Source organism: Eleginops maclovinus, chromosome 9 (genome assembly GCF_036324505.1).
Source record: "Eleginops maclovinus isolate JMC-PN-2008 ecotype Puerto Natales chromosome 9, JC_Emac_rtc_rv5, whole genome shotgun sequence".
Taxonomy (NCBI): Eukaryota; Metazoa; Chordata; class Actinopteri; order Perciformes; family Eleginopidae; genus Eleginops; species Eleginops maclovinus.
Window position 1 is genome coordinate 6,454,678 of NC_086357.1, and position 21,579 is coordinate 6,476,256.

At 41.0% G+C, this 21,579-nt stretch overlaps 1 protein-coding gene across 2 annotated transcripts in view; it reads left to right on the forward strand.

Annotated features, from left to right (window-relative positions):
- Positions 1-21,579, forward strand: part of szt2 (SZT2 subunit of KICSTOR complex) — a 93,818-nt gene that overhangs the window by 5,801 nt on the left and 66,438 nt on the right. For both annotated transcript variants that reach the window (XM_063891038.1, XM_063891039.1), the window contains exons 8-32: positions 338-548; positions 1,299-1,469; positions 1,549-1,780; positions 1,873-2,002; positions 2,766-2,911; positions 3,011-3,163; positions 3,409-3,523; positions 4,023-4,228; positions 5,138-5,374; positions 5,456-5,534; positions 5,627-5,715; positions 5,824-5,992; positions 7,422-7,539; positions 8,429-8,542; positions 8,693-8,896; positions 9,619-9,716; positions 10,239-10,377; positions 11,515-11,817; positions 13,937-14,129; positions 15,081-15,128; positions 17,278-17,405; positions 19,662-19,932; positions 20,101-20,260; positions 20,399-20,491; positions 21,442-21,520. In XM_063891038.1, the coding sequence (XP_063747108.1) occupies positions 338-548; positions 1,299-1,469; positions 1,549-1,780; positions 1,873-2,002; positions 2,766-2,911; positions 3,011-3,163; positions 3,409-3,523; positions 4,023-4,228; positions 5,138-5,374; positions 5,456-5,534; positions 5,627-5,715; positions 5,824-5,992; positions 7,422-7,539; positions 8,429-8,542; positions 8,693-8,896; positions 9,619-9,716; positions 10,239-10,377; positions 11,515-11,817; positions 13,937-14,129; positions 15,081-15,128; positions 17,278-17,405; positions 19,662-19,932; positions 20,101-20,260; positions 20,399-20,491; positions 21,442-21,520 (3,886 nt within the window). The remainder of the gene's footprint in view (positions 1-337; positions 549-1,298; positions 1,470-1,548; positions 1,781-1,872; positions 2,003-2,765; positions 2,912-3,010; positions 3,164-3,408; positions 3,524-4,022; positions 4,229-5,137; positions 5,375-5,455; positions 5,535-5,626; positions 5,716-5,823; positions 5,993-7,421; positions 7,540-8,428; positions 8,543-8,692; positions 8,897-9,618; positions 9,717-10,238; positions 10,378-11,514; positions 11,818-13,936; positions 14,130-15,080; positions 15,129-17,277; positions 17,406-19,661; positions 19,933-20,100; positions 20,261-20,398; positions 20,492-21,441; positions 21,521-21,579) is intronic.

The window sequence follows — 21,579 nt, forward strand, 5'->3', positions numbered from 1 at the left end:
TAAAATAAACTCCAAGCTAGGCAAGATGAGCTGAAGGAGCTATAGGTTTCTTAACAGGAAGAAGTGAGAATGATTTGTGAGCAGTCGGTTGATTCTGGTAATAATTGGAACTTTCTCAGTTGGTAACACCAATGTGGCTCCAATAGTGAAACACCAAACAGAGGAAGAAAAAGTACCAGGTTGCTCAATGCTCTTTGATCTGTGAATTTTGGAATATGTTGAAACATAGTAATACTTTTTGTGTCCAATTTAAAGAACTGTTACACAAAAAGTGTTTCCATGACCTTGACTGAAGTCTCTGACCGTTCTTCTTTATATTGTGTTTGCTCCTCCATAGGTTGGCGGTGCATACTCCTACGACTGCAGCTTTGGCTACATCCCAAACGTAGAGCTGATGAAGTTCATCTCATTAGCCACATTCGGCTCATACCTGCCCAGCTGTCCTGATTTGGACCTGAACAGCCAGGAGATGAATACTTACCACAAGGCCTTCCTAACTTACTCCTTCCTCAACACCCCCGAGTCAATGAACTCCGAGTACTTCTGTGGTGAGGCCCGCTCTGAATACTATGCAGTCTTTCTGTAGGTTATTAGGAACAGATTCAATATTATAATTTGGATACAGGTGCATTGTGTCACACAAATTAGTGTAAATTGCTAAAATTAATGATCACAATTATGTTTTGTTGCTAAAGGGCCAGCCTTAAAAAACTTTGTGTTGTAAAGTCCTTTTTAAATCTAAAATGAAATGTATTTTAAATTGGGAATGTACTTACAACAGTAGGCCTAACAGTGAGCCATGGGCAACACCAAAACTGTTAATGAAATTAAATATATTTGTTTAGGTCAAGATGAATTACAAAAGTCACTAATCAAAATTGATCTATTAATAGCCATCATTTAAAATTTAAATATAGGTCTCTTTTGTTTTTAAATGTATATTTGAACTCATTTTGAACCAGGAAGAAGGAATGTATAGTTTTACCAACACTATTATTAGAATGAGACTCACACACATTGAGTCTAATTTATATACATTTGAAACACATCTCTAACTAACAATTATTTTAGGACATACATCTAATATTTGATGGTATTTTCAATGTTTTCTCTTGTAGACTCTATTAACATGATTTTTTAAATAACCAACTACCCCACCAAAAGTAAATTAAAGTAAGCTATTATTAATAAATGATATCAACACCCATTAAAAAAAAAGAAGCGAGAAAAGATTAGAATTGGGGCATTGTTTTTGTTAAAGAAATGAAACTCATTCTAGCTGCTTGACTGTTTTGTAGTTTCCCAACACAAACTGTTCAATGAGCACCTGGTGTCCGCCAGCGGTAACCCTGCCCTGGTGATGAGGAGGAAGAAGCACACGGAAAAGGAAGTCCATGCTCATCTGATCAGCGTGGTGTCCGTGCGCCTGAGAGAGGGCTACACCATCAGAGAGATCAGCCTCACCAAAGGTAAGTCTGTCTTTACAAAAAGTCTCAGATATTCAAAAAGTCCAGGAGCATAGTGTGAGCTTCATCCTGTTTTCTGCAGGTGGGACTCAGCTGGAGGTGAAGCTGGTGTTGTTGTGGAAACACAACATGCATATCGAGTACCTGGCATCCGCTTCCTGGCCTTTGGACCCAGCCAAGAGAACCACCAGGGTGGAGGTGACGATGGAGGGAAGCTACGACATCCTGCATGACATCAGCTGCACTCAGAGGAAACCCATCACCAGCCCGTACCGCACGTCTGTCATCCGACGCTTCTGGAACACTCTGCAGAGGTACAACTGAGAAAACAAATTGGGATTCTGTGCAGTTTCACCATCATGGATTGGTAGCAATTCTTTTTAAACTGTACATGTTGTCCTTTTAGCATCAACCAGACTGATCAGATGTTGGTGCACCTCCAATCTTTTAATTCAGTTCCTGAGAACTACATGATTCCTGAAAGCACAAAAAATGGAGTACCTCTGTTCTACATCCCTCCTGGCTCTACTACTCCGGTACTGTTCACTCTGTCTTTTTTTGAAGCCACCCTCATCCTCTTTCCACTAAAATTCTGTCTAGTTCAACAGTAGTGCTGGGGGTATTGTTGGTTCACCTTACACCAAATCAAGTCTGAAAGGCTTCATAATGTCACTGTTTACGTTGCTGCAACACTAGTTTTAATTACTCACACAATAACAACAATGGTGGACTACGTCCGAGCTGTGCTCATGTTCTTATACATTCATCTTATTATCCGGGAGTTGTTGCTCCATTTTGTGGGGGGTCTCTGCAGTGAAAACACAAACAGCTTGCTCCTGCTCTGAACTGGCCCATGAAGTGCCTTGGTAGAAAGGGGTATAAATATAGAAGTGCAAACTTGGAACATCAGTAGGTGCCAAAGTAAATGGAACTTTACACAGTGGTTTAAAATAGCACAGAATCTGCCACTGAAATGGACTTTATGATTTATGAAACTCTCCAATGTCACTTAAATGTACACACATTTGACTCTAAACAGATCAGAACAGCTGTAGATTGACACACACTTGAACCAGGGCTTGAATTATCTCCCAAGTAAGCTAAAAACAGTCAAACAAGTCAAAGTTAATTATTTTGAAGGTTACAAAAGTTATTACCGTCATGAAGTAGCTTAAATATGTTCAAATCCATCACTGAAAAAAGCATGATAGTCACTGCATATTCCTCATTGCTAATCCACCCACCCCTAGTTTGTGTTGTCTCAGCCAGCCTTTAATATGTCTGCTCCTCTCCTCTCAGGTCCTGTCCCTGCAGCACAGTGGATCCAAAGACTCCTCTCAGTCTCAGTTTGCATCCTACTGGAAGCCCATCCTCTCTATGGATGCCACTTTCTGGCAGAGATGGCTGCACATGCATCGCATAGCTATCATCCTCGAGCATGACATGTGAGAAATGTTTTAGATAAAGTAAAGGCAGTGACTTGTGTGTACATATTTTCTGTCATATTCTGTTTATTCTTTACATGAACAATGGTGTCCCTCCAGGCCTGTCCCCAAACACCTGCACACAGCTGGGAACAACGGCCGTTACAGCACCATCCAGTGCCGGATCTCCCACTCCGCCCTCACATCCCTGCTGAAGGACTGGAGCAGCTTCGTGCTGGTGGAGGGATACTCGTATGTTAAACTCATATACAGGTGAGACAGCAGAAAGCACTGAGAGCTGACAGTTTTCATGTGTGCTACTTGGCTAATAATTTCCTCTCTTGAGGCTTTTACAAATCATAAATCCAATAATCTCTGAAGGAAATAACTATTTTGTCAAAGTGAGTACAACTCCAAGATGTTCCAAGCCATAGAGGTTGTGTTTCAATTGAGAATTAAATTTCATACCAACATATGGTTCAGTTGATGGAGAAATAGTAGATGAGTTGTGTCCGCAGTTCGTCGGAGCAGCCCCCCACCTCCTTCTACCTGGTCCGGCTCATCTCCAAGACGCCCTGCATGGTGCTGCGCCTGGGCTTCCCCATCGGTACACCAGCGCATGTCAGAAACAAGGTACTGACAGTACCAAAACCATTTACTGTGCAGGAGATCACATGATACTGTCCCGTGTTCTGGCAGGGTTCCACCCTGTGTTGTTGTTTACCGTTAGTGATGTGTTGGGTAGCATTTTGCCTTTTGTTTGTATTGATGTGCCTCACAGACAACATATGGCCTTATGAAGAGGATACTTGAATAAAAACCTGTAAATATAGGTGCACATAATACAATAATACAACAATAAACATGACAGGGCTGCTTATTACATGGCTAATAACTAAATAAATGAATCATTTAACACAGTATATACATTTTAACATGGTTTCAGTGTTTTAAAAGTTATAATTTTGCTTCCACAAAAAAGAAAATATTCCGTTCTGCAGTAACAGCAATGTAACTGAAAATGAGGGCAGCACTGATTGAGGTTTTCTGCCCCATAGTTGTCATAATCTGTTTCCGTTTTTTTTTTAAATACCCAGGCTCACCTGTTCCGACACTTGTGTTTTTCCATCAGATTGTAGATGAGCTGCGGGAGCAAATCCTCAAACTGCGCTTCCCCCATCGCGTCCAGAACAAAGAGGCCACACCCAAGACCAAGAGGAAGATTGTCGGTCATCCATCACCATCCAAGTCTCCCTCCATCCCCGCCCCCAAACCGGCTCTGTCAGACCGGCCCTGTGTGGTGGTGCTCAACAAGCCTCTGGAGAAGCTGCTCATCAGGTCAGTGCGTGGAAGCAGGGCATCAGAACTGCATGACGTGGAAGCAAGTGTCATCCTTTTTTCTTTATTATAAGCCCTACTTGTTTGTTTGTTCGTTTTTTGTCTGTCCTTACAACATGTAAGGCGGCCTTGGGTCCCTTGAAAGGCGCTATACAAATCTATTATTATTATTATTATAAAATGCATTATGTCTTTTTCATTATTTGTTTCCCCCTTTATTTATTGACTTAGTTTGTTTATACACATGCTTTATCAAAACACAAAACTCATTTATTTACCGGGAGAATAAACAAAACAAAGCAGTTTTTTATGCAAATGAAAGAAAAATGTATAATGTATTTATTTGTTTTCCTTTTTGTCCTCCCCACCGCCCCTCATCATATTGTATTGAAAAGGAGCTATATAAATCCAACTTATAATTATGATTAAATGATTAAATAAATGCATTATTAATAATAATAATGGCAAAAAACGAATAAATATTTAAACAAAATAGCCTTCATAAATAAATGATGATAGGAAATAAATTAAATTAATATACATAACCGTAATAAAGGGGCTATTACACTGCCTGGCCAAAAGAAAGGTCACACACTCTAATATTCGTTGGACCGCCTTTGGCTTTGATTACGGCACACATTCACTGTGGTATTGATTCCACAAGCTTCTGCAATGTCACAACATTTATGTCCTCATCTTAGTACTGCTTTGCTGTGCGTTATTTGATAGTAAAATATTCTCCAGTATGCAGTATATCTGTTTCAGGTTGCAGCATTAGAATATCTGAATTAAAAGTATTGTTTTCAACTGGGGTTGACTACATCTGAGTCCGATGTGTAAGAGACTAAGTACCTCTCAGTGTATCCTCTTTGTGAAATGAACTCTTAAATAAAATAAACTGCCCTGCAGGTATGAAAAGCTCCCCTTGGACTTCAGGACTCCGTTCATTTTCAACATGGAGAACTTTCCTCAGCCCACCAACAGCTCCGTCCCGCTCAGCATGGCAGCCAACCGGACGGCCTCCTCCACCCTAGCCTCTCTGTCCCGCTACTTCCTGCACCAGCGCTGGGTGTGGGCGGTGCAGAGCAGCCAGGGAGCGGCCGTGGCCATGCAGGCTGTCGCTCACATCCTCACCATGCTCTCCGAGTGAGTTCACACACCTCACTATGCTGTTCTTGTGTGTGTTCTATAGTGCTTTTAATTATAATTAATTGATGTCTGTGGCAGGATCCGCATCTCAGAAGGCTTCCACTTTGCTGCCAGCGGGGAGGGCATCGTGAACATGGTGATCGAGCTGCCGATGAAGGTATAGAACAGCAGGACTACAAAATCTCTAGCGACACGAACTTCTAGAGTTTTCCATTTGTTCTAATAATTGAATGAAATGTCTGTTCTTAGGGTATTTCGGGGGACACGGACAGAGAGAGTCACTCTTGTATTGTTCAGTACATCATGTTTCCTCCTCACGCTACATCTACTAAGGACAGGTAAGACTGGCAGAAACCTGAAATGAAATGTTGGCATTCACACTGACGCTACTACATGAATGCTAGTGGCATGTCCATTTGTCAGCCTGTCGTCGTTCGTCTTCCCAGCTTCTCCACCGACGAGGACAACGACACAGAGGTGGAGGCGGTCGACGTGGACACAGAGCTGCACCTGGTGACCGAGTGCTGGGTGGAGCCACAGAGCGGCATCGTGATGAACTGCATGGACCCCCATCGCCACTTCCAGGGCCTCAAGTACCAGGAAATCCCTCAAGCAGTGTGTACAGCTTCTTCATACACACTGTCTTACTCACTATGAGCTAGTCCTGAGGCGTGGGGCATGGGGATACGGAGCCCGGGAGTGGCAATAGAGAGAAACAAATAAATGAAACGAGTCCACGCTTTACTATTTTGTGTCTCCTCCGGCCGCAGAAAGAAACCAATGAATGAACTTGCATGGGGGACGGCGTATCGAACTGTTCCTGGAAACTGCTCTGTAGCTCGTTGTCTACCTTGCTATGGCTGTAAAGTCACATTGTTTGTATTTTTACAATGTTATGTTCATGAGTTATTGATCTGAAGTTCAAATCTGTCAATATCTTCCTGACTTTACCAAACTTTCAACCCTTTCCTTTCTCATCACTCCCCAGCAGCTCCGTATTCTTTGATTTAAAGTCCCCTTTTATGCAAAATGCACTTTTTGCTGTCTTTTATACATAACTATGTGTCCCCGGTGTGTAAGGAGACTCACAAAGTGTCAGAAAATACAACCCTCTCTCTTTTCCTCCTTACCCACATCTCTAAAAACGGGGGTACAAACAAGCTGATCCAGATTTGCTGCCGATATGACGTCATAACCAAAATGTGGGCTGGCTTTACATTGAACTCCTGGCAACGTCCCGCCCACGTGACATGTCCCAACCTATTGTCCCCCATATAAAGTCGCAAGCTGTTCTTATCCATGGCTGAATCCCCTTGAGTAGGCAGCTCTGTGTGTCTGTGTATTCAGCAGGATGTCAGCAGGAGGGACTTAGAGTTGTTGTATATAATACATGTCTCTGTTCTAGAGGTAAACACTGAGAAGTGTTTCAGAAATAATGCTTGATGTGGTTTGAAACATCATATGGGGTTTAATCATGGCAGCGTTTAGCTGAGTTTCTCCATTAGAAACTTCTCTCTTCAGACAGAGAGCTGCATTAAGCTGCAAAGGGGCGTGGCCAGCTTCAGCTCAGCTCAAATTTAAAGCGACTGTCACAGAATCAGCACTTCAGGAACAGGGCTGAAATAGAGGGATGCTGCAATGGGAGATCTGTTTGGTATTTTGAGCAAAAAACAGACAAGTTTTGTATAGATACTCCCTACAATATATTGTTCAAATATAACATAATAGAAGACCTTTAATTAAAATGTGCAAACGTTTTAATTAAAATGAGGCCTCGAATGACATTGTGTGCGCACAAATTAGTTAAGCGTGGCCTCGTTTTATTTATTTTTTCTCTCTATGGCCACTCCCGGGGGTCCAAATCGCTTTAAGAAAATAAAAAATAAATAAGAAATAAATCTGTTTTAGTTTACTAAAGGTACTGCGAAAAAGTATTTCAAACTAAGGTATGAAAGGTACAAAATATAATAATGCAAACTCTGTGCTTCCTGTGTGAGGTAATTTAAAGTCATGTTTAAAAATGACCTCATGTTTTTTCTTCCAGATCTACCCAAGGGACCTGGCCTGTATGTCCACCATGATGACCTTTGAGTATTTGTGCCAGCTGTGCCAGAATAAGGAGCAGGTCTGCTCCCTGGCTGCTCCAGTCAAGGATGTGAGCGGTAAGATAAAACGGTGCAATGTAGACAAGTTACCTTTCCTGCTTTGAGTGGAGGAAATAGTCAGATCCTATGCTGAAGTAGAAGAAGTGTTCTCCATTAACCTTATTGGGGAAAACACCAGAGGCAATAACAAAAAAAAAGATGCCTACCTATTTCTTGTGATAAGAATAGCAATCACTAAACAAATAACAAGGATTTGGCTAACAGATAATAACTTAATTAACTCACAATGGAAGATTCTAATAAATGAAATTTATGGAATGGAGAAAACAGCTATGAGAATAAGAAATCAGATGCATGTCTTTGAGGAAAGACGGGAAAAATGGATAAATTATAGAACACTAAAAAGATTTAAATTAATATTGTATTCTTTTATTTGTATTATTACTGTTATTTCATTTTGGATTTGTCAACTGTTGTGTAGTTAATTTGGGTACCTAGATGTGTTTATTTTGTTATGTATCATTTGTGAATAATTTCATAAAATGTAAATATATATAAAAAATAGTAGGATTCTACATAACTCAGTATTAAGGTAACTTAAAAAAAGAAGAATGTAGTTCTAATAAATTCTACATGGCTGTTCTTTCTATGAATGTTTCAAACAACCTGGAAACAGATTTAAGTCTCGAAGGCTTTTATTGTATTGTATTGTTATTTTAATAACAGCGTAACCGTAATTTAAGAAAACAATCTAAACATATTTATTTGTTTCTGACAATTTTTAAATATTTCTATTTGCATTCTGTGTCATTTGAAGTATGTGCATTTATTTATATATTCAAAAAGGCAAATCCTCTCTTTGAGTTGAAGGCTGGATTTCCTGTGTGTGTGTGTGTGTGTGTGTGTGTGTGTGTGTGTGTGTGTGTGTGTGTGTGTGTGTGTGTAGGTGATGCCCTGGCCTCGGAGGAAAGCATCCACATGGTTCCTTTCCAGTTCGACCTCATTCAGCTGCTCCCTAAATGCCAGCAGGTCGAGATCTTCTTCCTCACCTTCAGTACAGGTACGATACTCTGCTACTTCAACAGTGAGAGTAACAGCCGTCATTAAATACATTGTTTTCTGAAGGAAAGTAGGATAGAAAAGGAACAATACCAGGCAATACCTTAGTGTTTACTTTAACAGTAACTCTCCCTTGTCTGTCTGTGTGCAGCAGTGGAGACAGAGGAGCAGACTCACAGCGCCCCCTGTCTGCCCAACGAGCTGCTGCTCAGTCTGTTCCACAGCAGCCTGGAGCACGAGCTGAGCGACAGAGAGATCCCGCTCGCCGACAGCGACCACTTTAACTTCATGCAGCATGTCTTCCAGCGAGAGCGGGATGGCCACGTTGCTCCTTTCTCCTTACCTGTGATCAAAGGTCAGTGTGTGTCTCTGCTTCAGAATCAGAAATCACAAGTAATTTATTCGTCACACAGCAGGGAAATTTAGGTTGGTACAGCAAAGTGGACGGTGCAGATTAGACAAACTAAAATAAAGTAACAGTAAAATAAAATATAAAATAAAGAAGCATGCACATGTAGCAGCATTATAAAAGCAAGTGAACATTTAAAACAAAGTAGGGAAGTAGCAGCCATTAATAACAGTATTGGAAGTAGGAAGTATAGAACTTTTAAATTGCAACACAAGTATATATTGCACAAAGGTTTTGGTGTGTCTACTAGGGAATGTGATAATTGTACAGCCACCACAGAGTCAAGAAAGTTGTCCCCCCACACTCCCAAAGGACCTCAGTCTCCTCAGCAGATCCCCGTCTCTCCTTTTAAACATAGCGCAGTATAATTATCTGGCTAGTCCACTTTGTTGTTCAGCCAGGTGCTTTTAAGATCCTAAAACATCAATGTCTGTTCCCTGGATGTCCACTGGTGTGGGGGGAGAAAGTGTGCACCTTCTGTAGTCTACAGCTCCGTGGTTTCTCTGTGTTGAGCTGGAGGTGGTTCTTCTGGCACTACAGAGTCTAATCCTGACTGCCTGTGTTTGTGACTTTGTGACTTTGTGACTTTGTGACTTTGTGACTCTGTGCAATGCAGGAGGGAAATGTCTCTTCTCATGTCTGCCTCCTGTGATTTTATATCGTTACAGAGGAGTGTGTGAAGCCTCCAGACAGACAGGACAACATGATGTCATTCCACACCACCGGCAGCAGCAAAGAGGGGATGGGCTCCACCAGCACTTTACAGGTGATACAGCTGCTTTCCCTACACCAACCACATTCATCTGAATAACATGTGATGGCCAAACTAAACACCTTTACCTGAGCAGGAAACTTTCTGTTTTATATTATGTTAAAAAATAAATACAAAGCCTGTCATACTAGACACCTTCAGAATTATTCTGAATTCCCTTTCATCAGCGGAAGGGTTTTTTGTGAAACACTGTATTATTCCATATGCATGAGCATTGAGTTCACCTACAGTAAGTTAAAATAAAAGCACCTCCCAAAACTGAGATTTTCAAGAATGAATTCTGAAAACATATACTAATAAAAAAGTGGGAATTATAAAGAGAGGCCTGTCTGTGATACAAACTGTTTTTTTCTCTCTTCTCATAGCTGTAGTTTAAAATAAATGGCCCACATTTACTTAGGAATTAACAATAGACAATCTTGAACAAAACATGTTTTTAACAAAAGGTTTAAATACTTAAAACCATGATCTATTTGTTGATGGGACAGTGAGACCAATCTTTCATAAATGTTACAGAGTTTCAGTAACGCAGACCTGGTGGATGAAGAGCCGTCGCTGGAGGAGAGGAGCTGCTCCACCCCTCAGTGGAGGTGCTATGCCAAGTACATCAGCTCTCAGCAGATCATCCTCACCTTCCTCCCTGCTTCCTACACAGGTACACTTTGCATTTACTATAATGTGCTCTGTCGGTGTGGAACCAGGGCTGTAAACGCTAAGGCATTAATGCGTCGATTAATCTGTTAAGCGTTACAAGTAAAAAAGCTAGGAGTTACTCGAGGAAGATAATAACCCTGTGAAGCGCACATTATACAGAGGATATCAAAGCGGCTCTCTGTGGCAGTGACCTTTTTTGTTTTTAAACCGTATTTATTGAGTTTTTTCACACATCACAAAGGTAAAAAATGCAGGGTGCAAATGCAGGTGCTATAAAACAACAAATACAAATAAAAAATAACAAAACAATAATGATAATAATGTAAAAATACAAGTAAAGTAATAACAAAAAAATACACAATGACAAAAGACAGAAACAGAAACCCTTAAGACCAGTGCCTCCTACCCCTACCTCCAGACGGGGCCACCTTGTGCAGTGATCTCAAAAAGGAGAAGGAAAGATTCAGCTACTTGCCTCAGCAAATGTATTTGACATAACCCTTCTTCAGCTCACAATAGGTTGTTGGATGTTTTCAATATAAATACTAAATCCAGACCAGTACTCGTTGAAGAGACGTGGTTTTCTTTTAAGATTAAACATCATTCTTTTTGACATCATGTAGGAGGAGATTTGTTTAAGCCACATGGACATAGGGGGAGCTTCTGCACTCTTCCATAAAAGAGCAATACATTTTTATCCAGCAATCATGGCCAGTTTGATTAGTCACACTTTTTTCCTTTGGTTAGAAGGGATTTCAGAAATGTCGCCTAACAGGACTACTTTCAGGTGTACAAGGAATCTCAAACCCAGAAGTCTCCCATATGGACCCCCAGTAATGCTTTAGTTGATTACATTCCCAGAACATATGAATTAGGCTGCAGTGACCTTGTTGATGCTTTAGCTAAGTGTGGGGAAATGCCAGTAATTCAAAAATCATCCAAACTAATCTGATATATTGTAATAAAGCAAAAAAAAACCTGATTTCTTTCACCACTTTGTCCTTACAGCACCACACACATATTTGTTTTAACCTTCCAGAAAATACACACTAGCAATGAAAATGTTTGATTGATGACACCACTATGAACGCATCCTGCAGTGCTAAAGTTAAATATGGTTTCTGTGTCTACCCTGCAGATGTTCTGATGTTGATGGCGTCGGGGCTGGAGCCTCAGGGCAGCATCAGCCTGCAGGAGGACGACACCCTGACTCCCAGCAACAAATCCCAGGCTGACTCCCTGTCCGGCTCCACCAGCGAATCCGGCCTCAGTTTGGCCGGTAAACTCCCGAGGAACTCCAACAGCGGACACTTCAGCGCCAGGTCCCCTGTGCTCGCACCACCGTTCGAGGGCCAGAGTGGGACCCCAGAGGCCCTGAACTTGCACCAGGACAGCTGGGACAGCAGAGTGTCAGAGACGGAGACGGGGACCCCAGGCTCAGGTGGGTCTCGTGCTCCAGTGGAAGTGTAGTGTCCACTAAATCTTAATAATTGTATACATGGTTGGATATTTTTTTAAAAGACAGGAAACTGGAGCACATCATTTCAAAGAGTTTACAGTGTGGAAAGTGTTCCCCTCAAGATGCCATTTTCAGGAATACTTCTATATATTTGGTTAGAATTAGTGATGCATTAATGTGTTAACCATTTCTTTATGATTTATGATTAACCCTAACCCTAACCCATAATAATACATCCATAGTTTGCACCTAAAATCTTATGTTGACAAATGAATGTATTGAAGTAAAAATATATTATTGGCTTCCAAAATGTAGTTGGAGTAGACGTATACCTACATTAAAATACTCATGTAAACAACAATTAACTCCGGATTGTATTTAAATACAGAACTAAATACATGCACATACATTTCTTTTTAAAAACGTCCCACCATTATGTATAATATTAATATATAATATATAATAATACATATGATTTATGTAGCACTCCTTTTTTTTTGCTCAAAAATGCTTTAAATAAAATCAGAACAGAGGGATGGGTTGATGATTAGAGATTGAAATCTGGAGTGAATAAGGGAGTTTTAAGAGCTTTGTATTGGCCTTTCGGGATGTGAATACCTTTATTCGTCTCACAGAGGGGACATTTACATCTGCTACAGCAACAACAGAGCCAAAGACAGCTTAAAAGAAGCACGCAGTAAAAAAATATTACAGATGAAAAACTGAAAATTAAAAAAAGGAAAAAAGAATTACACAATTCACAAAATACACAACCTGTAACAGATATAGCAGCCAGGTTTATATTGCACAGATTTGAATGGCATATGTATGTACCGTAATTTCCAGACTATAAGCCACTACTTTTTGCACAAGCTTTGAACCCTGCGGCTTATAGTCCGGTGCGGCTTTTCTATGGATTTTTCATGATTTTTGTGATATCGTAAGAGGTTTTGTTTTGGTTTGTTCCGCTGTTGTACGGCACTACTTTGCCTGGCGGAAGGGCTGTGTGATCAGACACACAGTCACGGGGGAAAAGAGTGGTATGCCGGTCACATGTCCGTCCGCCAGGCAAAGTAGTGCCGTACGAATTAGCGCGAAAAAGAGACTAGATTAGCAAGAGCAAGACGAGTACCGTAATTTCCGGACTATAAGCCGCTACTTTTTGCACAAGCTTTGAACCCTGCGGCTTATAGTACGGTGCGGCTAATGTATGAACAAAACAGGATTTTCCCCTAATTTTAGCTTGTGCGGCTAATATTCAGGTGCGCCTTGTAGTCCAGAAAATACGGTATATAAATTGCACATAATTGGTATTGCACGACAAGGGGAGGGAGATCCAGAGGGGAGGGGGAGGCTGCAGCGGAGGCCCTGTCACCCCAGGTCTGGAGCTTTGTCCTGATGGGCTGTAGTAGAAAAGCGTCAGCAGACCTGGGGGGATGGGTGGGGGTGTGTTGTTGGATGAGGTCACAGAGGTAGGAGGAGGGTGAGGTTGTTGATGACTTTGTAGGTGTGAAGTCATTTTTTGAAGTCAATCCGGTGTTTGATGGGGAGCCAGTGGAGGTCAAGGAGGATAGGGGTGATGTGGTTGGAGCTTGAGCATGCGGGCAGCGGAATTTTGGACATATTGTAGTTTATTCAGGATGTATGCAGGTGAACCAGAGAGAATGCTAATGCAGTAATCATGGATATAATAAGAACTGGATACAGCGTTGGCCCTCGTTCATTCCTATGAAGCTGCTCAATACACATGAAGGCAAAATGGCCTGAGATTCACGAGAGCCATCACAAATTACCCATAATGCCTAGCTGTCGAGAGCATAGAGCATGTGCAGTTGAGTTTCGAATATTTTCTCAAAGTCCGGAGCACTTCCTGGGGGCTTGGCAGTAATCCAGTCCGGATGGTATGAAGGCATGGATGAGACTTTCAGCAGCAGTGGTGGATGAGAGGGAGGGTCTGATACAGGGTACGGGTCTGTATGTTTGATTGACTACTATAGTAGGGACTACTGTTACCTCATATATTTACCCACAACATGTAGGGATGAACGATTTGGGGATAATATGTAATTTTTTCATCTTTTTCCTGATCGTGGGGAAAAAGAAGGCGTCCAGTTCTCTGAACCCCAGAGTGCAGACTTCCACATCAGCTTCAGCCGGCAGGTGTCCCAGCAGAGCACCGGTGACTGCACCCAGTTAAGATGTCCAGTGTACGTCTACAACTGTTCCCTGGAGCACCTGAAGGAGCAGCTGGTACAGCCCAACACCAGCCGCCAGCCGCGGGACGTCTTCTTCAGGTACTGTGACGAAGGGGCCAAATATTAAAAGCAATCCAACTGGTGAATGGAGTTATAGTGCTAGTCTGGATTATAGATTTAGATTTTAAATGCTTCATGTGATCATAGATAGAATTGATTTGCAGTGAATATTGCAAAATAACTGTGTGGTAAATGTAACATATTTTTCTATTGTACTCTTGACAATGCTTCTTATCTTCTCCAATGATAATAATAATGTTGTACTACCAAAGGTACAGTCATTTCTGAGATCTGATCTAGAAATAGTCATAGTTGTGCAGTGTTGATATAGTCTTCACGCGGAGCTGCATTTTGAAGTAAGGATTGTGGGTAAGCTGCAGAATGATCAGAGTGCTTATATGTCAATGATTTTATTGTGGTACTTTATGAGTGTGTTTCCTAAATCCATCAATAGTTATTACATATTTCTTTGCACTTTTACATTATACATCATTTTTACCTGTCATTTAGCTGATGCTTTTATCCTTCCGTTCAATACTGTACACATAACAACAGGGGCAATTTGGGGTGTCTTGCGCAAGGATACTTTGACATGTTGACTGCAGGACCCTACAGACCCTTTGATTGGGAGACATCCCTGGGCCACAGCTGTAAGTTAGTTAGTAAATTGGTTTGAAATTGTCTTATTTTGGCTTAGGAATAAAACAGTTTGGTTCATCCATCCAACGACCTATACAGGATTTGTCGCAGGTTGGTTCGGTTTCGATCATCTAGACAAAACTTAGCTTGTTTACAACCTGACTGCTCTGCTGTAGTCAGCATGCCGTTATCCCAGACTTCAGAAAATCGTTTGTTGAGTTCCAAAGTTTTTATAAGCGTGGATTGTCTTTCCCCAAAAATGTTTAACATAATTGACCCTTTGATGTCAGAAGGGCGTTGCAGTCAGTTACTAACATGTGTGTCTCTGATTATCTTCACACGTGAGAATAGAGCTCAAGATGCAGAGTCCTGGGAGATGTTTCAGCAGACGAAGTTCAGGTAGTTGATTCTGTGTCTCTGCCCCCCTCCTCCTCCCCTCTCTGCTGAGGGGTTCCGCTTTCATTGGACGCGCTTGTCTCCTGTAGCGTGGGAAAATGTTGCTTCTCTAATACTGGAGGCTCCACAGCCATCTCTCCCTCCTAGAGCCTGTCTGCGCTTCCTCTACACACACACACACACACACACACACACACACACACACACACACACACACACACACACACACACACACACACACACACACACACACACACACACACACACACACACACACACATTTACACTGAACACCTTAAATCAATTGTACAAGGCAGATCATTTACATCATCAGCAAAATAATCGAGTAACAATGTGTGTGTCTATGTGTGGTGTAGTTCCCAGCATAGTGAACCCAGAAATGTTGAGTACCCCGATGTTATAAATGTAAAGTATAGGTTGCCAGCACATAAAACACATTTTGGAGATCTTGAGAGCCTTGAAAGCCACCTATATAAATAAAATGTATTATTATGAGACTGCCGGATGCTAACTTGCATATGTTAGCATACATTGTTCTAATTAGCATTAAATAGCACTACTCATCCAGGTAATCATTTAAAAAAAAAATAGCTTGGCTGATTTGGACAATTTTTGAGTGTTTTGGGGGGTTATTGAGGCTGTTGACTGAATTTCTGACTTTTCCAGGATCACAAATCACAGTTTTAACGAGAAATTTGCCATAATTGTACCCTCGGGGGTCTGATTTTGACTACCATGAGTAGTGTTGCGACCATTGGATATAGAGAGCACAAGATGAAAATTGTTACCTCTACTGTGAGCAATTTATTTTTCAATTAAATAAGAAATCTGTCAGATCCAGTTGATCCAGAGTCCACTAAAACTTCAAAATGTACCCACAATTGTTGAAAATCAGCCCACCGAGAGCACAAATATGGCTACTTCCTGTAAAAAAAAAAAGCCATTTTTGATACTAATAATGTCAGAAATGGATTCTGCATCCTTAGTAACCTCCAAAACCACTCCCAAATTGGACAAGCCATTTACATGTATATGGTTTATAATTATAACTTATGCTATTATTGGATATTGCCCAACATATGCAAGTTAGCGTCCAGCAGTTTCTATGTGCTGTGGACCCTTACTATACAGGACGGACAGGACTCTGGCAACAAGACTAGTGAGTGTCTTTGGTGTGTGTCTGCAAACACATTACACTTGATTTTTACCACATACACTGGTGAGAAAAACAGGGATCATGTTTTAAAAATGACATGTAATTAAAACCAGGACGATGCTCTACGTTCTACCATCATCCTTATCCACCATATCGATTCATCCCATGTTTAATTTGATCAAATTAATTTCAAGATCTAAAATAAATCTTTGTCATGTAATTGTTTTTTTGTCATTTAAGAAAAATAAATCTTTCCTTGAAATGACTTTCCACTAAAATTTGGTGTAGATAAATATTAAAATAAAACAAATAACGGCTTCTCATTTCATTGTGAGGTGGAATATGATTGGCCGACAAGAGGAAAGATGTTCTGCTTTCTATTTTATTTTATATTTATTCATCCTTACAACATAAACAAAAAACTACGTTTGGGATATTTTAATCATCATTCAAAATATTTGTAAAATGTTTTTATTTATTTTTGGTAAAGTCAATACATGAATTGAAATCAGTGAGAGCTAAATCTTGACCACAGTGTGTTCAAATGTGCGTCCTGCAGCTTTGCAGGTGAGTGTCGCAGCACTTGGACACCTTTCTCTTACATGGATGTGAACACTTTGGTCAGCAGATTCTTTTTTCAAGCCTTCATGCCTTTCCACCTTTTTGTCCTATTTTTTCCCAAATACAACCCTTTACACGCAGGCTGTAGAGCTGCAGCGGCTCAGCTCTGTGGACACTGCTTACTTTGGTGGAGCTCTGGGCTAAAGGCTGAATCTCTCTCTCTGCTTATGCAAAATGTCTTCATAAAAACTGTCTGTTTTTTTAACATTCGTTACACAAATATGAAGAAAAAGGTTATGTGTATAAACAACTGCTGAACATTTGAAAAGTTCTTGTCCTTGTTGGCACCAAAGAGCTTTTTTCTAACTGTGTATGTGTATTGACTGCGTGTGTGTTTGTTTGTTTGTTGTGCAGGTCGCTGTCTCAGGACCGCAGCAGTCCGTCCCCCTGGACCGAGCTCCTGGCTCAGCCTCACAAACACAAAGAGCTGGCTACCTTCTGCAGCCTCCTGCAGGAGCACTACCACCAAAGCTACGTCAGAGGTGACCAGCATACACCCATCTGTAGAAGTAGCTCATTACAGGGAGATGTACTTGGGGTGACAGCGCCTTTGCTGCAGCCTCCCCCTGTAATAGTTTCACACATGTAAAATGTCCAAAATAAGGTATTGTCACAACCTAATTGTGGGACTTAAAGACTATTCCTCTGGAATTTAGCATCACATTTGACATATAGTGGGGCAAAAAAGTATTTAGTCAGCCACCAATTGTGCAAGTTCTCCCATTTAAAAAGATGAGAGAGGCCTGTAATTTTTATCATAGGTACACTTCAACTATGAGAGACAGAATGGGGGAAACAATCCAGGAAATCACATTGTAGGATTTTTAATGAATTAATTGGTAAATTCCTCGGTAAAATAAGTATTTGGTCACCTACAAACAAGCAAGATTTCTGGCTCTCACAGACCTGTAACTTCTTCTTTAAGAGGCTCCTCTGTCCTCCACTCGTTACCTGTATTAATGGCACCTTTTTGAACTCGTTATCAGTATAAAAGACACCTGTCCACAACCTCAAACAGTCATACTCCAAACTCCACTATGGCCAAGACCAAAGAGCTGTCAAAGGAGACCAGAGACAACATTGTAGACCTGCACCAGGCTGGGAAAACTGAATCTGCAATAGGTAAGCAGCTTGGTGTGAAGAAATCAACTGTGGGAGCAATTATTAGAAAATGGAAGACATACAAGACCACTGCTAATCTCCCTCGATCTGGGGCTCCACGCAAGATCTCACCCCGTGGGGTCAAAATGATCACAAGAACGGTGAGCAAAAATCCCAGAACCACACGGGGGGACCTAGTGAATGACCTGCAGAGAGCTGGGACCAAAGTAACAGAGGCTACCATCAGTAACACACTACGCCACCAGGGACTTAAATCCTGCACTTCCAGACGTGTCCCCCTGCTTAAGCCAGTACATGTCCAGGCCCGTCTGAAGTTTGCTAGAGGGCATTTGGATGATCCAGAAGAGGATTGGGAGAATGTCATATGGTCAGATGAAACCAAAATAGAACTTTTTGGTAAAAACTCAACTCGTCGTGTTCGGAGGAGAAAGAATGCAGAGTTGCATCCAAAGAACACCATACCTACTGTGAAGCATGGGGGTGGAAACATCATGCTTTGGGGCTGTTTTTCTGCAAAGGGACCAGGACGACTGATCCGTGTAAAGGAAAGAATGAATGGGGCCATGTATCGTGAGATTTTGAGTGAAAACCTCCTTCCATCAGCAAGGGCACTGAAGATGAAGCGTGGCTGGGTCTTTCAGCATGACAACGACCCAAACACACCGCAAGGGCAACGAAGGATTGGCTTCGCAAGAAGCATTTCAAGGTCCTGGAGTGGCCTAGCCAGTCTCCAGATCTCAACCCCATAGAAAATCTTTGGAGGGAGTTGAAAGTCCGTGTTGCCCAGCGACAGCCCCAAAACATCACTGCTTTAGAGGAGATCTGCATGGAGGAATGGGCCAAAATACCAGCAACAGTGTGTGAAAACCTTGTGAAGACTTACAGAAAACGTTTGACATCTGTCATTGCCAACAAAGGGTATATAACAAAGTATTGAGATGGACTTTTGTTATTGACCAAATACTTATTTTCCACAATAATTTGAAAATAAATTCTTTAAAAATCAGACAATGTGATTTTCTGGATTTTTTTTCTCATTCTGTCTCTCATAGTTGAGGTATACCTATGATAAAAATTACAGGCCTCTCTCATCTTTTTAAATGGGAGAACTTGCACAATTGGTGGCTGACTAAATACTTTTTTGCCCCACTGTACTGTTATTCCATCTAAAATCGGAAGGTTTCAAATCAATTCTGTACAGCAAGTTGGTAGTAGTTCACTTAAACTACAGGACAAACTGACATTATTCAACATGGCTGACTTCCACGTGGGCGGGGCTAATGAAAGCCAATTTGAAATATGTCAACAATGAGTAGAAAAATGTTTCGGCGAAATGTTGTAAAGATTGGAGCAATCTTATGAGACTATGGTCCTACCACTCAATGTAATCATTCTATTGGGGAGGAAAAATACAAATTGTAGATCAAAGTAAGTTTGAAAACCAAGCAGGAATTCCTTGAAGGTGTCGTGAAAAATATTTCTGCTGGTTTGCGCTGTGTTTTATCCTGGGCCCAATTATTCACTCTAATTACAGTGTTAGCAAATTTGGAAACCCCGGAGCTGTCTTCAATGAATAAAGTGCGTGCCAAATGCCAATAACAGTGGCTGTTCCTCAGGTGTGTACCGCAGCCTGCAGCAGGCGTACAGCATCAGCTCCCAGGACCTGCTGATGGCCATGGACTACTGTGAGGAGTCCCTGCAGGAGATCGACGTCACCGCCTTCCTGCAGACCCTCTGTGGACACATCCGGGTGTTCAGGGAGCACGGGGGTACTGCAGGAGCGGGCGGGACTCCAAAACCTCCCAGAATCCCCGCTGCCACCTTCACCATTGGAGGGGTGGAGGAGGAGCGAGCAGAGAGCAGGCCTGCCTTGGCCTCCTCATCCAGGTAACACGATGTATATTAATGTAGAACTGTTTAACATTTACAACTTTACCGTTCATTACATAATGCTAAAAGCAATTAATAGTATGCAGTCTGATGGCTTTAGATACAACAAACAACATCACGGTAAGTGCTTTTAATAATGTTTAATGTTGATGCTTTTGCCCATAGTATTGAAATGGAGGACTCCAGTGAAACTGAATCTAGAAGGAAGTCCTCTCCGTCAATCCTGCATGAGTCCCTGAAAGCCAGTATCCCACAATTCCCTCTGAGTCTGCTGCACACACAGTCTGGGTGTGAAGTGTACCCTGATCTGCACAGCATCATACAGGTACAATCTAAAAATTATATTTCTGGTCATTCTTTATTCATTTTTAAAGTACATCTGGTTATCCCTCTGTATGTTCAGTAACTACATGAGGTGCAACGCTAACAATGTGAAACCAATGCTGTGTTAATCATTCGACAGGATAAATTCATGGGGATCGTGAGCCAGTATTTCAAAACGGTGCCCTCCAATCCACACTACTTCTTCTACTGCCCGCCTTCATGCAAGAAAGAGGTGAGCTGACCTGGTCGTGTTTTGCCATTGTAATTAATGTCCTTGTGCTAATTAGATCTAATGTCCTACCCAAGAATAATCTAAGAATAAATTAGATTAGATAACAATTGTTGAAAGATACTTATTTTACAGAAGCACTTAAATATATAAATAAACATATAAAATACACAATAGAAAAACCAGTCAGTAAATATATACATATTAACATAGAAAGATATACATCTATAGTATACCCAATTATCACTGAATATAAAGATGTTATCAGAGATTATATACATTGTATAGAATGATTTAAGATTAGATGAAATTATAGATTTGTTATTTATCCCAAATTGTTTGGTTACAGCAGCAAGTAAAAATGAGACATTGAACAGGAGTACAAAAATAAACATATTAACAATAGGAAGATTTCCAGCTCTGGAAAAAAGGAAGAGACCACCGCAGCATTATCAGTTTCTCTGGTTTTACCATTTATAGGTATGTGTTTGAGTTAAATTAATTTATCTTTTGTTTTATTCTGTTCTTTAAACTACTGACAACATGTCTATGTGTTGGAATGCATTTCTCAGACACTGGAATGACTGCCATACATGTAGAGATTGAGATTTAAGAAACATTTGGAGTGGTCGATACATTTTTTCCTAGAGCTGTATATCTATAGCGTATCATAAGAATACAATGCAGAAATACACAATATAAAAATGTACAGAATAAGTTTTATAATACACACATTTAAATGTAGTAACGAGTAAAGTAGAGCATTAGTTTGTACAGAAGAACATACAATATAATACAATCGGATATATTTATTTATAATGTGTACACTATTTTATATATAGAGAAATATATGTAGAAATATAATGTAATACAGAGACATGTAGTGAATGCTGCCTGCTGCTGCTGCTGCTGCTGTGTGAGCTACATGTTGAACAGACTGCTTGTCTCCTCAGGAGGACTCAGAGGAAGGAGACACAGGGAGGAGGCTCAGTGAGGAGCTGCTGTCAGAGGCTGAACCAGCCACTGAGGACGGTGAGGATCATTCGCTTACTTCTAGCTCTAACTAGCTCTTTTACACATTTTATAATTAT